Source organism: Phoenix dactylifera, unplaced genomic scaffold, assembly GCF_009389715.1.
Source record: "Phoenix dactylifera cultivar Barhee BC4 unplaced genomic scaffold, palm_55x_up_171113_PBpolish2nd_filt_p 001241F, whole genome shotgun sequence".
NCBI classification, from domain to species: Eukaryota; Viridiplantae; Streptophyta; class Magnoliopsida; order Arecales; family Arecaceae; genus Phoenix; species Phoenix dactylifera.
Window position 1 is genome coordinate 7,711 of NW_024068576.1, and position 15,940 is coordinate 23,650.

General features: G+C 39.9%; 1 protein-coding gene across 1 annotated transcript; it reads left to right on the forward strand.

Annotated features, from left to right (window-relative positions):
- The first annotated feature begins 3,411 nt into the window (after positions 1–3,411).
- LOC108511792 (50S ribosomal protein L22, chloroplastic-like) lies at positions 3,412–12,552 on the forward strand. The gene is made up of 7 exons (XM_017846132.3): positions 3,412–3,549; positions 4,571–4,702; positions 5,556–5,635; positions 6,335–6,496; positions 11,526–11,636; positions 11,808–11,874; positions 11,973–12,552. Exons 2-7 carry the CDS (start codon positions 4,582–4,584, stop codon positions 12,233–12,235), a joined length of 804 nt encoding a protein of 267 aa, XP_017701621.1. The 5' UTR covers positions 3,412–3,549; positions 4,571–4,581; the 3' UTR covers positions 12,236–12,552.
- The last annotated feature ends 3,388 nt before the right edge of the window (positions 12,553–15,940 follow it).

Below are 15,940 nucleotides of genomic sequence, written 5' to 3' on the forward strand. Positions count from 1 at the left end.
TCCAGGTCCCGTCCTGCTCGGGCATCTCCAGAATCCTCTGAATCCCCCGTTGAACCCCGAGTGACGTACTTGGGCTGAAGGAGATGGAGGATTTCTGGGCATTCACTCTTTGACCGGATTCAGTGCAGTAGGCAGCCAAAACCCTCCTGATAGCCTGAGCGTCCGCTACGCGAGCCCGGGTCAGGAGGAGGCAGTCATCGGCAAAGAGTAAATATGATATCGGCTGGGCCCTTGGAGCTGGGACATAAGCATCCAGCTCTCCGGCGGCGCACGCCGCCCGCAGCGACCGAGACAAGACATCGGCACAGATAATAAACAAGTACGGAGATAGCGGGCATCCCTGCCGAAGCCCCATAGTAGAACTGAAAAAAGGGGATGGAGAGCCGTTGACCAAGATAGAAAACCTTGGTCCTCGAACACACCCCAGAACCCACCCAATCCATGTCTCATGGAACCCCAGACTCTCCAAAGCTAGCCTAAGAAAGCTCCACCTGATTTTATCATAAGCTCGTTCCATATCCAGCTTGACAGCCATCAGGCATCGCCGCTTCGAGGCCCGTCGAAGATCCCACATTATCTCTTGGGCCACCATGACATTATCGGAAATACTCCTACCTCTCACAAAAGCACCCTGCTCCTGACAAATGATGCCAGAGAGGAAGGGCTTCATACGTTCCATCAGTATCCTTGCCATAACTTTGTATAAAGTTGTGCACAAACTGATCGGCCTAAAGTGGCTCGGCTCAGCCGCATCTTGACGCTTAGGTATAAGCGTGACAAATGTGGCCTTCCAGTCGTCAGGCATCCCTGCTCGACTGAAAAAACACAGGACTGCTTCCACCACTGCAGTCCGAACGATACCCCAGTATCTTCGGAAGAAGAAAGGTAGGAAGCCATCTGGACCAAGAGCCCTATCCTCATCCAGAGCCCAGATCGCCTCACGCACCTCCCCCTCCGTCACTGGTCGAACCAACATAGCGTTCTCGGTCATATCAATTTGGGAATCAGCCCTCGGGAGCTAGCCGGCTGCATCAGACCCACTATCCTCCGTCCAACGAGATCGAAAAAAATCGAGCAGGATCTGACTGATGGCTGAATCACCCTCCACCCGGTGGCCCTGCTCATCCTGCAAGGATCGAATCATATTCCTCTGCCTTCTGATAACCGTAGAGCGGTGAAAGAAACTAGTGTTCCGGTCACCTTCTTTGACCCACTGAATTCTGAATTTTTGTCTCCAGAAGATCTCATGTTGATGCAGGATCGAGTGGTGAGTGGCGAGAAGTCCCCGGAGGCTCACCATATCGGCCTCGGGGAGCACGCCCACCTGATCTTCTCTTCTTTGGAGCTCAGCAATCGTGGCCTCCACATCCTCCAACTTCCTAAAAATATCACCCACTACCTCATGATTCCTACGCCGTAGCCGTCGCTTAGTCAATTCCAATTTACGTGAAACCCTCTACATGGCATCACCGCGAACCGGTAGACTCCAAACTCAACCTTCACCTCTTTGTTGTGCCATTTGATTAAAAAAAAGAAAAAGAAAGAAAAAGAACGAAAGAAGAAGAGAGGGAAGAGGGGACTTACCCGTGTGCGGCCACAAGTGTCGCCGATGCCACTGGTCCCCACCGCGGGCACCGCCGGCTAGCCACAGGCGCAGCCGGTGCCACGGGCCTCAGGCCGCCCCCTCCCGAGCCTCGACATGGGGTCACACCTCCCCCTCCATGGTCACGGGAGAAGAGGGGAAGGGAAGAAGATGAAAAAAAAAAAGGAAGGAGAGGAAGCTTCGGGAGAAGAAAGAAAGGGGGGGAAGGAGAAGAAGTCGGGAGAAAGAAGAAGGAAGAAGAAAGAAAAGAGGGGAAAGAGAAGAAGTCGGGAGAAGGTTCTGGAGAAGGAGAGAAGAAAAAGAAAAGAGAAGGGAAGGAAAGAAAAGAAAAGAAAAGAAGAAGAAAAGAAAAGAAAAAGAAAAGAAAAGAAAGAAGAAAGAAAGAAAGAAAGAAAAAATAAATAAATAAATAAAGGGAGAGGGTGGTTTACGGGTATGAACCCGAATCCGATCCCAAACTCGGGGTGCTAGACACTTCTGTAGGGTCAGCACTGGGAGAATGCTAAAAATTTAAGTTATATATATATTGTGATAAATTTTAAAAGAAAAATATGATTTTTGGATATTAGGTTTTGCGAAGAATTTGTGAGATTAATTGGATTTATTGTGGATCACGTTCGAAGTAAGTAATGAACTGCCTTCTCTAGACTCTTTATTTATATAATATTATTTTTGCATTGAATAAATTGTTAATGAATTTATATATGATTTATGAATTTTACAAGATGATGATTTAAATGAAAAATAGAAAGGTGAATTGGAATAATATTTTCGGATATATTTACTGTTCTTGTATCATTTATGCATATTTAGATCGGATTATGATATATCTATTATGTTACAAAAGAATTTTGATGTGCATCAGATTTGGAACTCTCAGCCTGACTGTGTTTTGGACCCTGCCAATTGGGGGTTATGCATTGGCAATTCTGGCCCCACACTGGGTATAAATGTGGTATTCTGGCCCACTCCGCAGGGTATAAGTGCGGTTCTATTTCTGGCCTAGCCACAGGGTATAAGTGTGGTCGTAGTTAAAGGCTGTTGAGATGAATGTGATTTGTTTCGAATCAAATTTATGATTATGTATATGGATATTTGAAAGATACGGATTTCAATGGATTTGTGTTTGAAAAGAAGTTGATTATGTCTTTATTCTGATTCATCGTAATTTGTATTTAGATTTTATGTTTTTATATGAATTGTCTAGTTAAAGTATTTATTACTTACTGGGTTGTCTAGCTCATTATACGATTTCTTACTATTTTTACAGATTTGAAAAATTAGCTCGATCCGGAGTTTTACAATATGGAAGAGCGAATAAAAGAATTATGGCACAAGTTATCTTATATTAGGTTTTATTTAAATTGATGTTTTATCTTTATTGTTTCGCTGTGTATTTAGAACTGTGAGACTTTATAATTTATGTCAGTCAATGGAATAAGATTGCCTTTATTTCAGTTGAATTATTTAGTTACATTTTTGAGATTTGGTTAAGATGCCTTGCATGCTCGTGGGAAGAGTTTCCTACGGGTGTGCGACGGTTGGCTCGGACCCCCGGCTCGCGATCTCGGGCCGGGGGCGTGACAGCTACAGTGATAAAGTGGGTTCAGGGTCGGAATTGTGTTGCTGGCGGAAGACCACTGCTCCACGATATCCGTAGGCTTTTGGAAGAGTGTGGCTTCTATTGGCCCACAAGTATGAGGATTGACTGGGCTTCAGTTTGGGTCAAAGCCCAACCCAGCTGAGAGAGGGGCGCAACTCGACGAAATGACGGGTTGACTCGGGTGGACTGGGTTGGGGTTAACCCGGACTAAGCGGCGCGATACCAACATCCTTGACCGCGCCCCTAGGTCTCAACCCGAGGACAGAACTCTGGCTCGTCTTCTAAACCCGCCGCCGCCCGTCCTGGGGACCGCCGCCGCGCGTCATCCGCTCGCCACCCAGTGGTTCTCTCTCTCTCTCTCTCTCCCCCCCTCTCTCTCCTTATCTTTCTGTCTCCTTGCCGGGGTCACGCGCACACATTTTTTTTTTTTTATATAGTTTTTCTCCTTCTCCTTGTTTTCTTTTGGGATTTTGAGATCGAAGTATCCTCTGTTGAGGTTGTTGGTGGAAAAATGATCCGGTATATTGGACTCATAAAGATAGCAGCTTTACATTTTCTTTTTCCTGGCACTTGTAATGATGTAGAGGGAGGGAGGAGCTTATGACATCTCGAGGTGCTTTGGGCTGCGACTGTCGACTCAGTTGCTTTAGTTTGTGAAAATTTCGAAGTAATTTCAGTAAGATATCAGCATCGATTGGATTGATTTCTTAAAGGATTTTCTCATGTGAACGAGTTCATGTAAAACACCTTTAGTTATGCAAATTTAAATGCATTCTTAGTGATGTTTTAATGTTTGGGAATGAGTTTTTGATTTCCCCCCCCCATAAGATGTTGTCTTTTTGTGAATGAATCTTAACAGATCTACTGCTACCACTAAAACAAGTAACTTTGGTTTACACAAATCCGAATGCATTTTATTTTTACCTGTTGAGGTAACAGGTTTTTGAATTTGATGTATAATGTCGTGTTGTGAATTATTTGAAGTATAAAGTTGCATCACCACCATAAAGTACAAATAACTTATGAAAATTATGCATGCTTATTAATGCTATTACTATCTTGAGGGCTTAGGTATGGATGGCTATGTAGTAAAAGCAATATGCCCTTCACATTCCAGCATTTGTAGTCTCCAAAGTGTTTGAATGATCATATTTGATCTTATTTTGAATATTAACATCCAATGTGATCTCCTAAAGTCATATGATGTCTTTGGGGGATGAACATGTGATTGTTTTCAAATACAGGTTTGGTATTAAGATACATGTGAAATAGGCTGCTACAATTGGTTCTTTTCTTGTATCTTGTATACTGTTACAATTGAGCGAGCAAATCTTATAGAAAATTGATTGGACAAATCTGCCCAGGTTTTGTAGTCATGGTGGGATGGCAAAGGTATCTGCGCTCTGTCCTTCGCCATGCTGCCACCAGGGTGGAGCAAAATCGTGGATCATGTGCCTTTCCATATAGCACCTGTCCAAAGCCTTCTCCATTACCAGGTAATGTTCAATATTCTGCATAGCATTATATTTTAACTGCTCTTTACAACTTTCTTTATTTTATAGGTTCAAAGACAATATTTGATGGTTATGATTATAATTTATCATAATTTGAACTAACTTTTTTTGGTTAGAAATTCAAGCTAACTTTTAACCAAGCAAATTATGCTGCAATATACAAAATGCTTCGGACCTCTGACCTTGACTGATAAATCATCTCTTTTCATGCTGTACTCCTAAAATTTATATTAGAATGATTTTGACCTGTCATTTTTTGTTCTTTTTCAAGAAATATTAGTAAAAGAAGGTGTCTTCAAAGCTACCTGCTATAGAAAATGATTTTGTTAGTGTAATTTTTGCCATTGCACATCCTAAGGGTGAAGCTTTAAGTAAAGTCTGGAGTAATACATATATTAACCTTGGTAGACTGTGAGTTTGTGACAGCCAATTTCAACTTTCTAAGAACCTCTCAGTTCTGAAGTCTGGAGCATTAACATTGAGGGCAGCATTTTTCTTAATCTGACAAATTTTCATTCACTTTTAGCAGTATCTAGGTATGGCCCATTTTACTTTCCACATTTAAGTCACTGTTCTAGTAGTTAGTCTCAGATGTATGCATTTTCCTATCTATCTACATCTTTCTGTCATGCACCGACACACTGATGCATAGCTCTACACTTTCTTCAACTAGCCTGATGTACTTTTTAGGATTTTTTATAGTATTGTTCTGTTTCCTATTTTATTTTTTTATCTGCTTTTAAAATTAGTTTCTTAGTGCAGCTACTTTCTGTTTGATGCATTCCATTCTGACGAGAATTAATTCTACCAAAAATGACATACAAAATCATTGCAGGCCACTGTAAACATCCGTGGAGATTATCTGATCGTTCTACCAGAAGAACCACACCTTTCTATCAATACCTGCAACACTCAGTAATTGTCCTACACCTTTAATTACTCTTTGTGCAAAACAATTCACGTGCTGCTTTCATTTTCCAAATAGTTGGGGTAGTTTGATGCATATACATGGGTATTGGCAAATAGAAGACCTGGTTATTTTTCATCTGTCACGTCCAGTGAACACCATAAAATTTTTGCACAGGCATTTTGACATTTTGGGTGTTTAATTATTATACAAATATGCTTTCCTACTTATGCATAGGTTTCCTTCAGTCTGCACAATCGTCTCTTTAGAGGCATTATAAATTACACTGCATGTTTCTTGATTTCGAGGATGGCTCATGGGTTATGGCCCTTCCACTCTAACTTAGAGTCAAGAACCATGTTGGATTTATTCAGTTTGTGCATCATCTCTTTGGATGCATTAGCAGATCAGCCATGATACCTGATGTTTCCTAATTTTGAGTACAGACTCATTGCTTATGCCTTTTTCATACTAATCTGCAATGGCAATGTTGGTCTTTTTCCTTTGTGTCTCCTTCTTATGATGGTACTGCTATCATAGAATCCTGCATATCGCATAAAGTGCGTTTGATTTTATTTTCTTCCTGCGATTCAGTTGCCTTGCCAGGCGCTCTCAGTAATTGTGCCCTCATTCATTTTCAGAAATCATTTTTTTGTGGAATATAATTATTAATCCTGTAAGTTTGGCCTCATGTTCTGCTTTTGCAGGGAATATTCAGTTCAAGGAATTTGTTGGCAGAAGTATATGCAAACATGGTGCCTATTTCCTCCCCTCTGACACCAGTCATGGGAGATGGTGGGAAAACAGAAAAAAAGACTGTGGCTTCTAAACCCTTGAGGGTACAGGCTGTTAAGAAGGATATCAGACAGGTGCAATCAGTGCTAACATAACATTGAATTTGGTCTTATCCACTCTCATCATGATCCCTTAGCCATTTATTGCTGAAAGCATGGAATTTGCAGTATGCTACTTTAACTTGTTTTAGTTAGAGCATCTACATGAGGCCTTGGCTTTGTATCTACTTTTAGAGAGGATGGGACCTAACTTTCTTACCACCCAAGAGCAGTGTTGCCCGGACACTCCAAATTTTGGATTTTGACGTGTTACAAACTTGGACACTTGGGACATTTCATGACACTCCTTGACACTTCATACCATCTCACCAATCCACATCTTAAGCAAGAAAAGCGAACTCAAGCAATACAACTGTCCATCGATCATATCCCTGCAGGCTACAAGTGTGAGGACCATTTGTACTTGTACTTGATCAAACACGTGTAATACTCCCAACCCCCTTTCTTGATGGTTTCTGATGCATTGACATGAAATTATAATACAAGCCAAGACACATCAACCTATGATATTAGTTCTTCAACTGAAAGAGATTGCATCATCTGACATTTTCTTCAACCTCAAAGCGACATAATTATAGTACAAACAATTAATTAGGATAATTGGCACAAGTAATGAACCTCAAATGCATCATACTTTGTTTCAAATCAAAGTGATGTAAAGTCAAGTTAGAATGCAGCAATTAAATCTTTTTTTCTCCAGGCCAAAAAGTCCATTAGTGTTAAATTGCACAACTCTTGAAAAATAAACACTAAAAACCCCTAAAACTGCTCTTGGGCAATGTTACTTGGACTTGTGACATGGGTGTCAAATGTTCAAGTGTCTAGAAGAATCCAATATGTGAATCCTCTAAATCGGTCATGTGGACACATCTATATCTGATCTATGTATGTGCAAATAGGTATTGATGTATGCATATAATGAATAATGAGCTAAACATATTATTTAAGTAAATAAAATTTGATAAAATTATCAGTAATTGCTAGGTTAGAATTAACAGCTTTCATATACAAGTGTGAAGAAAAGACATAAAGTCTCTTTAGATTCTAGATGTTCTTAATGGTGTTCTGGCCATTTCTTTTCGTGTCCATGAGTAAAGTTTGGAGTGGAAATCATTACTTGATTGCAAGGAATAAGTCAATCTTAGGATACAAACTTGGCCAAGATCGAATTTAATACATTACTTGGGTGCAGTAAACAACTTAGGTCTTTGTACTGCAAAAGCTTGAGCATCCAAAATTTTGAAAGGGTACCCTATGATTTACACAATTGTTGATATTTTCAACTATCCAACTGAGATTATTTGTTTTCACTTCATTGTGTATAACATATAAAGTAAATGCCTGTCAAATTGATGAGGATCTAGTAGGAATATCCTCATATTAACAATATAATTCCTTCTCTCGTTCCATTAATTGTTGAATAAAATTATTTTAACTCTTTGATCTTTTGCATGTTTTTTGTTCCTCTCCATGTTGTGGTGGAACGATTTTCGTTGCCTGTTAAAGATCAGTTCCATATTTAGTGGACATCGTCTTAACAGCATATTGTTAGAATCCTGATGAATGCAGTAAAAATATTTAAAAATAAATTGTGCTCTTGTACGAAATTTTTGCTCAGTCATATACAATGGATGATCGCTTGCACCCTTAAGATGCTCTCATGATGATGCTTATAATAATCACCAAAATTGGAATTATACTTTGAATAGCAAGGGTTGCTTTGAAAACTATTATTGATGGTTTCAGATGTAATCTGGGGGTGGATCATGCTTTTTAGGCTTTTGAAACAGTGAGACTTCATCTCTCTGTCCATCTATCTATCTCTGCGTGTGTCACCCACACCCACTCATATATTAGATAGAATTCTTCTTGATTTGCTCTAACTTGGAAAGAAAACTGAATATTTCTTGAGATTTTAGGGCTTTAGGATGGTTAAGAAGGTTACGGTATCAAAGTTTTAGGGTCTAAGATGGAAGGGTTTGTAGCAATAAGTTCTTTTTTTATTATTTTTTTATTTTATGGGAGGCAGCACCTTAAGACCAGATTTTAGTTGAAGCAAAAATTCTAAAATTACTCTTTAATTTGAATTCCAGCTTTTTAAACTAATCATTTGAATGCTCTACTCATATGACCTAGAAAGCATTCTCAATCAGAAGAGTTCCTATCAAAGCTTGCATAACCTAAAGTAGCCCTAACATAAGACTTGTTAAAAACCACGCCCACTCAAAATCTGTAGGCTTCTTTACTATTATCATGGTATTTCTCCTCTTCTTCCATTTCTTCCCTTTCTGTCTCATCATATCTTTCGTCTTCTTTCTTCCCCGTCTTCTTAGTATTTGCAAGTATAATGCTTTACCATTAGAGTTTTCGGTGGTCTTTAAAGTTGTAAGCTATAGACAATTTTCGTAACATAAAGTTTTGTGTTCCAAGTTATTTTTCAAAGATAGGACCAAATAATCACTCTCTTTCACTTTCTTCAGCCTGATCTTCACCTTTTACCCTGTTCTCTCTCTCTCTCTCTCTCTCTCTCTCTCTCTCTCTCTCTCTCTCTCTCTCTCTCTCTCTCTCGTGGTTTTCATGCTAGCAGATTGTTGAATGAGTCCTTTGAAAGGAGTAGTGGTTCAATGAAATGTTACTTTTTGCTTCCAATATTAACCCTTTCCATACTGTTAGAATGGTTAGTATATTCCTTAGATTATGTTAACGGTTAGTAATAGCCATTCTAAAGAATAATGCCCCTAATATGACACATACTATCCAATATTAACTTATGACAAAATACTTTTTGCTTGCCATAATATGCTTCTAATACAGTCTCCTTGTGTTGTTTTTTTTTAAACTAGCCGTTACTGTGCTTTTGAGTACGATTTCGCCCTATATAGTACATTTCTTTTCAGAGAAGATTCCACCCTGAATAATAGGGGCAATGTATACCCACACTGTTTAGTGGACCAATAAAAGTAACATCTACTTGAACTACTTTTTCTTTTAAAAGACTCATTTGTAATCATATAGTTTTCACTAGAAAAATAATGGTGGTTAAGGCAATTGCTCAGCCCCAAGCATTAATTTGTATGTATTTAATACAAATCACTATGGAGTTGGGACTCTATACGAATTCAAATCACTGGGATTTAAAATCAACCTCATGCAGAGTACTTCGGAGTTTCTGACAACATCTCGAATGCAGAACCTGTCCACATTTTCGCATTACATATACATTGAGGGATAACAAAGTGAGAGGCCTCCAAAAGGTTGCATAGTCTGGAAACAGCATTTCTTTCAAACCTTGGTCCAAACTAGTCTACTGTGGATTTAAGTATTTGCTACCACGGTCCTTCAAATGTTTCAAAGAAATACTGTGGATTTAAGTATTTGCTACCACGGTCCTTTAAGAAAGTGAGATGCCAAAAGGTCACATTATCTATTTGTATCTAAGTCCTTTAGAGGACTTAAATAGATACAAATTAATGCTTGGGGCTGAGCAATTGCCTTAACCACCATTATTTTTCTAGTGAAAACTATATGATTACAAACGAGTCCTTTAAAAGGAGCAATGGTTCAATTAAATGTTACTTATATTGGTCCACTAAACAGTGTGGGTATGCATCACCTCAATTATTCGGGGTGGAATCTTCTCTGAAAAGAAATGTATTATGTAGGATGAAATCGTACTCAAAGCACAGTAACATCTAGTTTAAAAAAAAGCAATACAAGGAGACTATGCATTAGAAGCATATTATGGCAAGCAAAAAGTATTGTCATAAGTTAATATTGGATAGAATGTGTCATATTAGGGGCATTATTCTTTAGAACGGCTATTACAAACCGTTAACATAATCTAAGGAATTATACTAACCTCTCTGACAGTATGTAATATTGGAAGCAAAAAGTAACATCTAATTGAACCACTGCTTCTTTTAAAGGACTCGTTTGTAATCATATAGTTTCACTAGAACAATAATGGTGGTTAAGGCAATTATTTGGCTTAATTTAGAATATTTTGTGATACTCATTAGCATAAGTTAATAACCGTTAACTCATGTTAATGGTTAGTAATAGATGTTACTTTTTGCTTCCAATATTAACCCTTTTCATACTGTCAGAACAGTTAGCATAATTCCTTAGATTATGTTAACGGTTAGGAATAACCGTTCTGAAAGGATTATATAGCAATATGATTTTTACTCAGTCATGTATAGCTTACTCATTGAAGCAGGAGGCTAACTTAGAGTTATTTCAGGGCTGTACATAAAGGATAACTGTTTTTAGAAGCCAGTTGTTTTGAATTGTCATTATATAACACCCTTTAAATGTTGAGTATTGATGCATGCCATATTAGTTCCTATTTTATGCTGTAGTTTTGCGTAACATCAATTGCTTGTCTCACTATGCATGCCTTGATATGCACCATGTCAAGTCCTATTCTATGGCCGCAGTTTTGGATGATATCAATTGTTGTCATGTATCATTTTTGTTGTAGATTTCTTGGAACTTGTTCATTGGGAGTTGTGTTTTAGTCGTCTCATCAGTTTGTAATTTGCACCTCAACTGTAAGATGTCCTTTCCTACATAAGACCTTGCTTTTGAGGGAAAAAGATCTAGACAATTTCCAGTTTAGGGGAACCTTAGAAAGCCAGTCTCATGGTTGCATGATCTTAAATTATAGAACCAATAAGGTAGGCATTCGTACTTGCCAGTTGGCCTCCTAGGTTTCTTGGTAGGTTCCTCTTTTCCCCAGAGCTGCCTTGGTCAGGAATTTGGCATCAATCATTTAGTGTTGCCATCGACTCAGGAGGCTGCTGTAAAGCAGCCAGTATAAGATCATTTTGAACCTGCTTGTACAGCCAGTTTGTTACTTTCCGATTCTTTCTTGATGCATGTTTATATTAAAAGGTGAAGTTTTCTTGTAGATCATTAGACAGTAGTGAGATGGTCGTGAGTTCTATAGGTTGAGATTACATGCCTATCCTGTTCTTCCCTCGGAAATTGATGTTCTATGTATTCCCATCTGTAAATATATTTTTATGCATGGTGGTATCAGAGTCCCAAGAAGGTCAATCTGGTGGCCAGACTGGTTCGTGGAATGCAGGTCGAAGATGCCCTTTTGCAGCTGCAAGTAACTGTAAAAAGAGCTGCAAAGACAGTCTATCAGGTGCTTTGTACTTGCATAACATGTGATTCATGAAAAATTTTGACTCAAATTTCTATAGTATTTATGACAGTATTTTGTTTCTCCCACTGAACTGGGAAAGCATACGATATCTTAGCTAGTACTTGGAATTTACTCTTTTCATGTTATAATTATCCATCTAAACCCCTGCAGGTAATCCACTCAGCCCGTGCCAATGCAGCGCATAATCATGGATTGGACCCTGATCGTCTCATTGTTGGTAAGTCAATGCTCAATTTCTATTAGAGTAGCCAAAATGGAAAGCTACGGGCCTTTCAATTAAAATTTTATTTTGTAATTTCCTTTTCCTTCCTATAGATGAAGCCTTTGTTGGAAAAGGGGTTTATCTGAAGAGGCTGTCATACCATGCCAAAGGGAGGAGCGGGATCATGGTGAGACCCAAATGCCGGCTGACAGTGGTGGTGAGGGAGATCACTCCTGAAGAGGAGGCAAAGATCGCTAAGCTGAGGGTCAGCAACTTCAAGAAGTTGACAAGGCAGGAGAGGCAGCTTGTTCCTCATCAGCTTATTGAGACCACACCAAGGTGGGGCCGGAAACGGAAGGAGGCTGGGACAGCTTGAACATCCATTGTGTTGTCTTCTTTTGGTTTGCTTGCGAAAGTCATTGCCTGTTTTGGTGGGGAACATTGGAAATTTTGAAAGATCAACAAACCTCTGTACAAGCAACTTGGATTTAGTGACAACCTAGCGGCCCTTGTTATGCCGAACTTTTTGCATCACCATGTCTTTAATTCTGAATAGATCGTCACGAAGTCAAATTATACAAGGTTTCGACTTCAATATCTTTATATAGTTGATGTCATGAATTTGTTGTTTCCACGCTTCGTCACAGACTGTTGTTGCACTGTTCCCTTAATGCCATTAACCCAGTTGATAAATTGTTGTGACTTGCTGGTTCACTCCATTGTATGCATTCAAATTGTCTATAAGCATAAATGAGATATTGTTGCAGTTTGATCTCAAATTTTTTTAAAAACTTCGAGCAGTTTTCGTAATGATCAAACATACTAAGAAAGCCATGGAATGTCAGAAACGAGCATCTCTTATCTATTTGCTGTCTAGCTTGTGGCTAATCATCCACCAAAGAAAGGTAGAAAGATAGCAATATAGGAAGCTTATGATTTGAGTCCTAGCTCTTAACCATAGCTACATTATGTAACCTGTTTGCAGAAGATTCCTCATCTGCAGCATAGAGGTGAATATTAATAAATTAAAGGGATACTTGCTCTTCAGCTAGAGATCAGTAATTTAGAGAAATTTGCATTTGGGTGACTCCAAATATGATTACTATGGAAATCTCTTGTGTTAGCCATGTTAAGGACAAACCTACAGACACTAGTGCATTTGAGTAAATACCATAGTTTGCCATCAATCATTTTCCAGGCCTTTTTTTTCTCCCCTAAATTCATTTGCATGGGGATCAACTCAGACAATACACATAAAATAGAGACTTAAAGCATATTCTTTATTTTTTGGGGTAAAATGATGCTGCAAGGCAATAGCTAAGCTGAAGCCTCCACTTAATGCAAAGAAATCTGAAATCTCTAATGATTCAATTCATATCCAAACAAATAGGATTACGTGGAGATTCTTTTTTTTTTTTTTTTTTCTCTTGGCCAATTGGTAAAGGTGGCAATCAAATTGGGTTAGATTACGTAGATCGAGTCGAATATATGATAGATAAAAAATTTCTTCACTCAAATCTACAGGGAAGGTGAATAGCACTGACGGGATAGTCTCATTTGCGGCTCACCATAAGCTTCCCTGGGGTATTGCCCCAATGGTTGCCATGATCCTCGCCCCAACCAATTGAAAGTCCATTCATTCGTCAGCTGACTCAGCTCCACTCCCACTCCTTGAAATCAAAGAAATAAAAAATGAGAAGAGCGTTGGCGCCTCCCTTCTTCCTCCGACCCCCTTTCTCCAAACCCTCCCCTTCTACCTCTCCATCGCTTCCTCTCCTCCTCTGCCGAAGCCCTCGGCTTCCCTCACCGAGGAGGAGCTCGCCGAGGTCCACCCGGCTCGTCCCCCGCCCTCTGCGACGCCGGCCGCCACGCCGACGCCGTCCGCCTCCTCGACGCCTGCCTCCTCGCCGGCCCTCCCCTCGCCGCCCTCCCCGCCTCCGCCCTCGCCGACCGCCTCGCCTCCCACCCCGACCTCACGCCCTCCATGGCCCTCCTCACCGCCCTCAAGCACCACCCCCGACGCCCCTCCCCCCTTCCCTTCTGCTCCCCCTCTCCTCTCCGCCTCTTCGAGAAGCGCCGCCCCAAGGAGGCCGCCAAGGTGTTCGCTTGGCTCTGCCGGCCCGACTCCCCCTGCCGTCCGGGATCCCGAGGTCTACCGATTGCGATCGGAGGGTTTTGTAGGCTCGGGAGGATGGTGGGATGCTCTGCGGGCGGTCAAGGAGATGGTGGGGGATGGGGTCTCGCCGGGGACCGATTTGAGGGAGGCGGTGTATCGAGGAATGCTGCATGAGGCTCGGATCGATGAGGCCCGGGGAGCTGGATGCTGCTTTGAAGTGCATTGAGGAGGAGGGAAATGGATTTGGTGGTGCCGTGGAGGTGCTCGATCGGTTGATTAGGGAGTGGGAAGAATGATGCAACGTAAGCCCCTGCTCTTCCTTTCTTTTATTTTGCTTGAGTTGAGGTCACATATTACTAGTGGCTCGTGATCTATAATATTAAATTAATGATGAATAATATCAAGGTATATTGTCTTTCTACTTAAGATTGATCAATCCAAGGAAAATCGCTAGATTCCTCGATGTAAAGAGGAGCCATGCATCTAAATGTAATGCTAATTCACAAAGATCTAGCTCTTACCGAATTTGATAAAAAAATTAAGATAATGAGGAAAAATATCAAGGTGCATTGTCTCCTACTTAGACTGATAATTCAAAAAAAAAATGCTATATCCTTGATATGAAGAAGAGAGATGCATCTGAATGTACTGCTTAATTCTGAAAGATCTATCTCTTTCGGAATTGATAAAAAAATGTAAATTAAGGATGAATATCAAGGTACATGTCTCCTGCTTAGACATTCCAAGAAAAATTGCTATATTCCTCAGTGCGAAGAAGAGAGATGCATCTGGATGTAATGCTAATTCAGAAAGATTCTCGCTCTTATAGAATTGATAAAAGAAAGAGTATTGATTATTGAGTCTATGGTATGCCGTATTGGCCCGAACCAGATGGTACAGAACGTACCATACCGTACCGATTCGGTACTGATATCCAGTATGGATAGCATATCGGTATTTGGTACACAAAAAAAAAAAAATGTACCTATACTGTGTCAGTAATAGCACCGGTACGGGTTTCTGTACCGAGACAGCGAACCTTGATTGAGTCAATCTGTCTATCTATAAAAAAAGGATGGTTCTTACATTTGCTTTGAGAGCTTGTATGATGGACAATACAAAGTGAACTGGGTTCCCCAATATTGATCATGATGGATACATTTTAAAGCAGATATAGAAACCAAGATTCAATAGGTTTTGGTACTCATGAACCCAAAGCAAATTGAATTATAATATCTGCTCTTCCTATATCATTCAACACAGGATCAAGTGAAAAATTCAAGCACTTCTCCTTACTGGAGCCTTTTCAAATTCTCATTTTACAAGCCCATACCATCAAAGTTAGTTCTCCATCATTTTTCCCTGAATAGTATGACTTCTACACCTTTTGTGTACCTGATCCTCATTTTGTTTTTACTTACATACTTCACTAAGCTAAATTATGGATTCATACTAATAGTACTTGACCTTGATTGGTTAAAAGGAACCTTCATTGGATTTTCTTTGTGATTTTTTACTTTCAATTTGCAAATTGCATTCACTTTCTTTCCGATTACGAAAAATACTTTTATTCTGAACATGAACGTATTTCATTAATTTGAGGCTGCTTTAGGTCTTAACAGAAATAGATGTTTCGAGGTTCAAGTGATTCCTGGAAACTGTCTAATGGCAACAATGGTGAAGAAGTCCAACAGATAATATCCTTTTTTGGTTTTTTGCAGCCACTAGAAGCCCCTTGCTCATCATGTTTATTCAGGAATGGCAATAAAAAGGTTGCTAAAATGCATATTATGTACCGAAGAGATATCTTTGTTGAAGATGCGGCAGTCATGCCCTCCCTTTTTGATCCCTATCATGTTTAAACGTTGAACTTCTTGATGCAGTTGTTTCCAAAGCAGATATACAAAGGGAAATCTGGGGAACCATCTCAGAACTGACATTCAAAGGGATTAAAGAGGACATGAA

What these genes read in the sequence shown, in the direction of transcription:
- LOC108511792 (XM_017846132.3), top strand. Translation starts at nt 4,582, where the DNA reads ATGGTGGGATGGCAAAGGTATCTGCGCTCTGTCCTTCGCCATGCTGCC. An exon ending in AAAGCCTTCTCCATTACCAG is followed by an intron (nt 4,703 to 5,555) that starts GTAATGTTCAAT and finishes AAATCATTGCAG; the next exon opens with GCCACTGTAAACATCCGTGG. An exon ending in CCCTGATCGTCTCATTGTTG is followed by an intron (nt 11,875 to 11,972) that starts GTAAGTCAATGC and finishes TCCTTCCTATAG; the next exon opens with ATGAAGCCTTTGTTGGAAAA.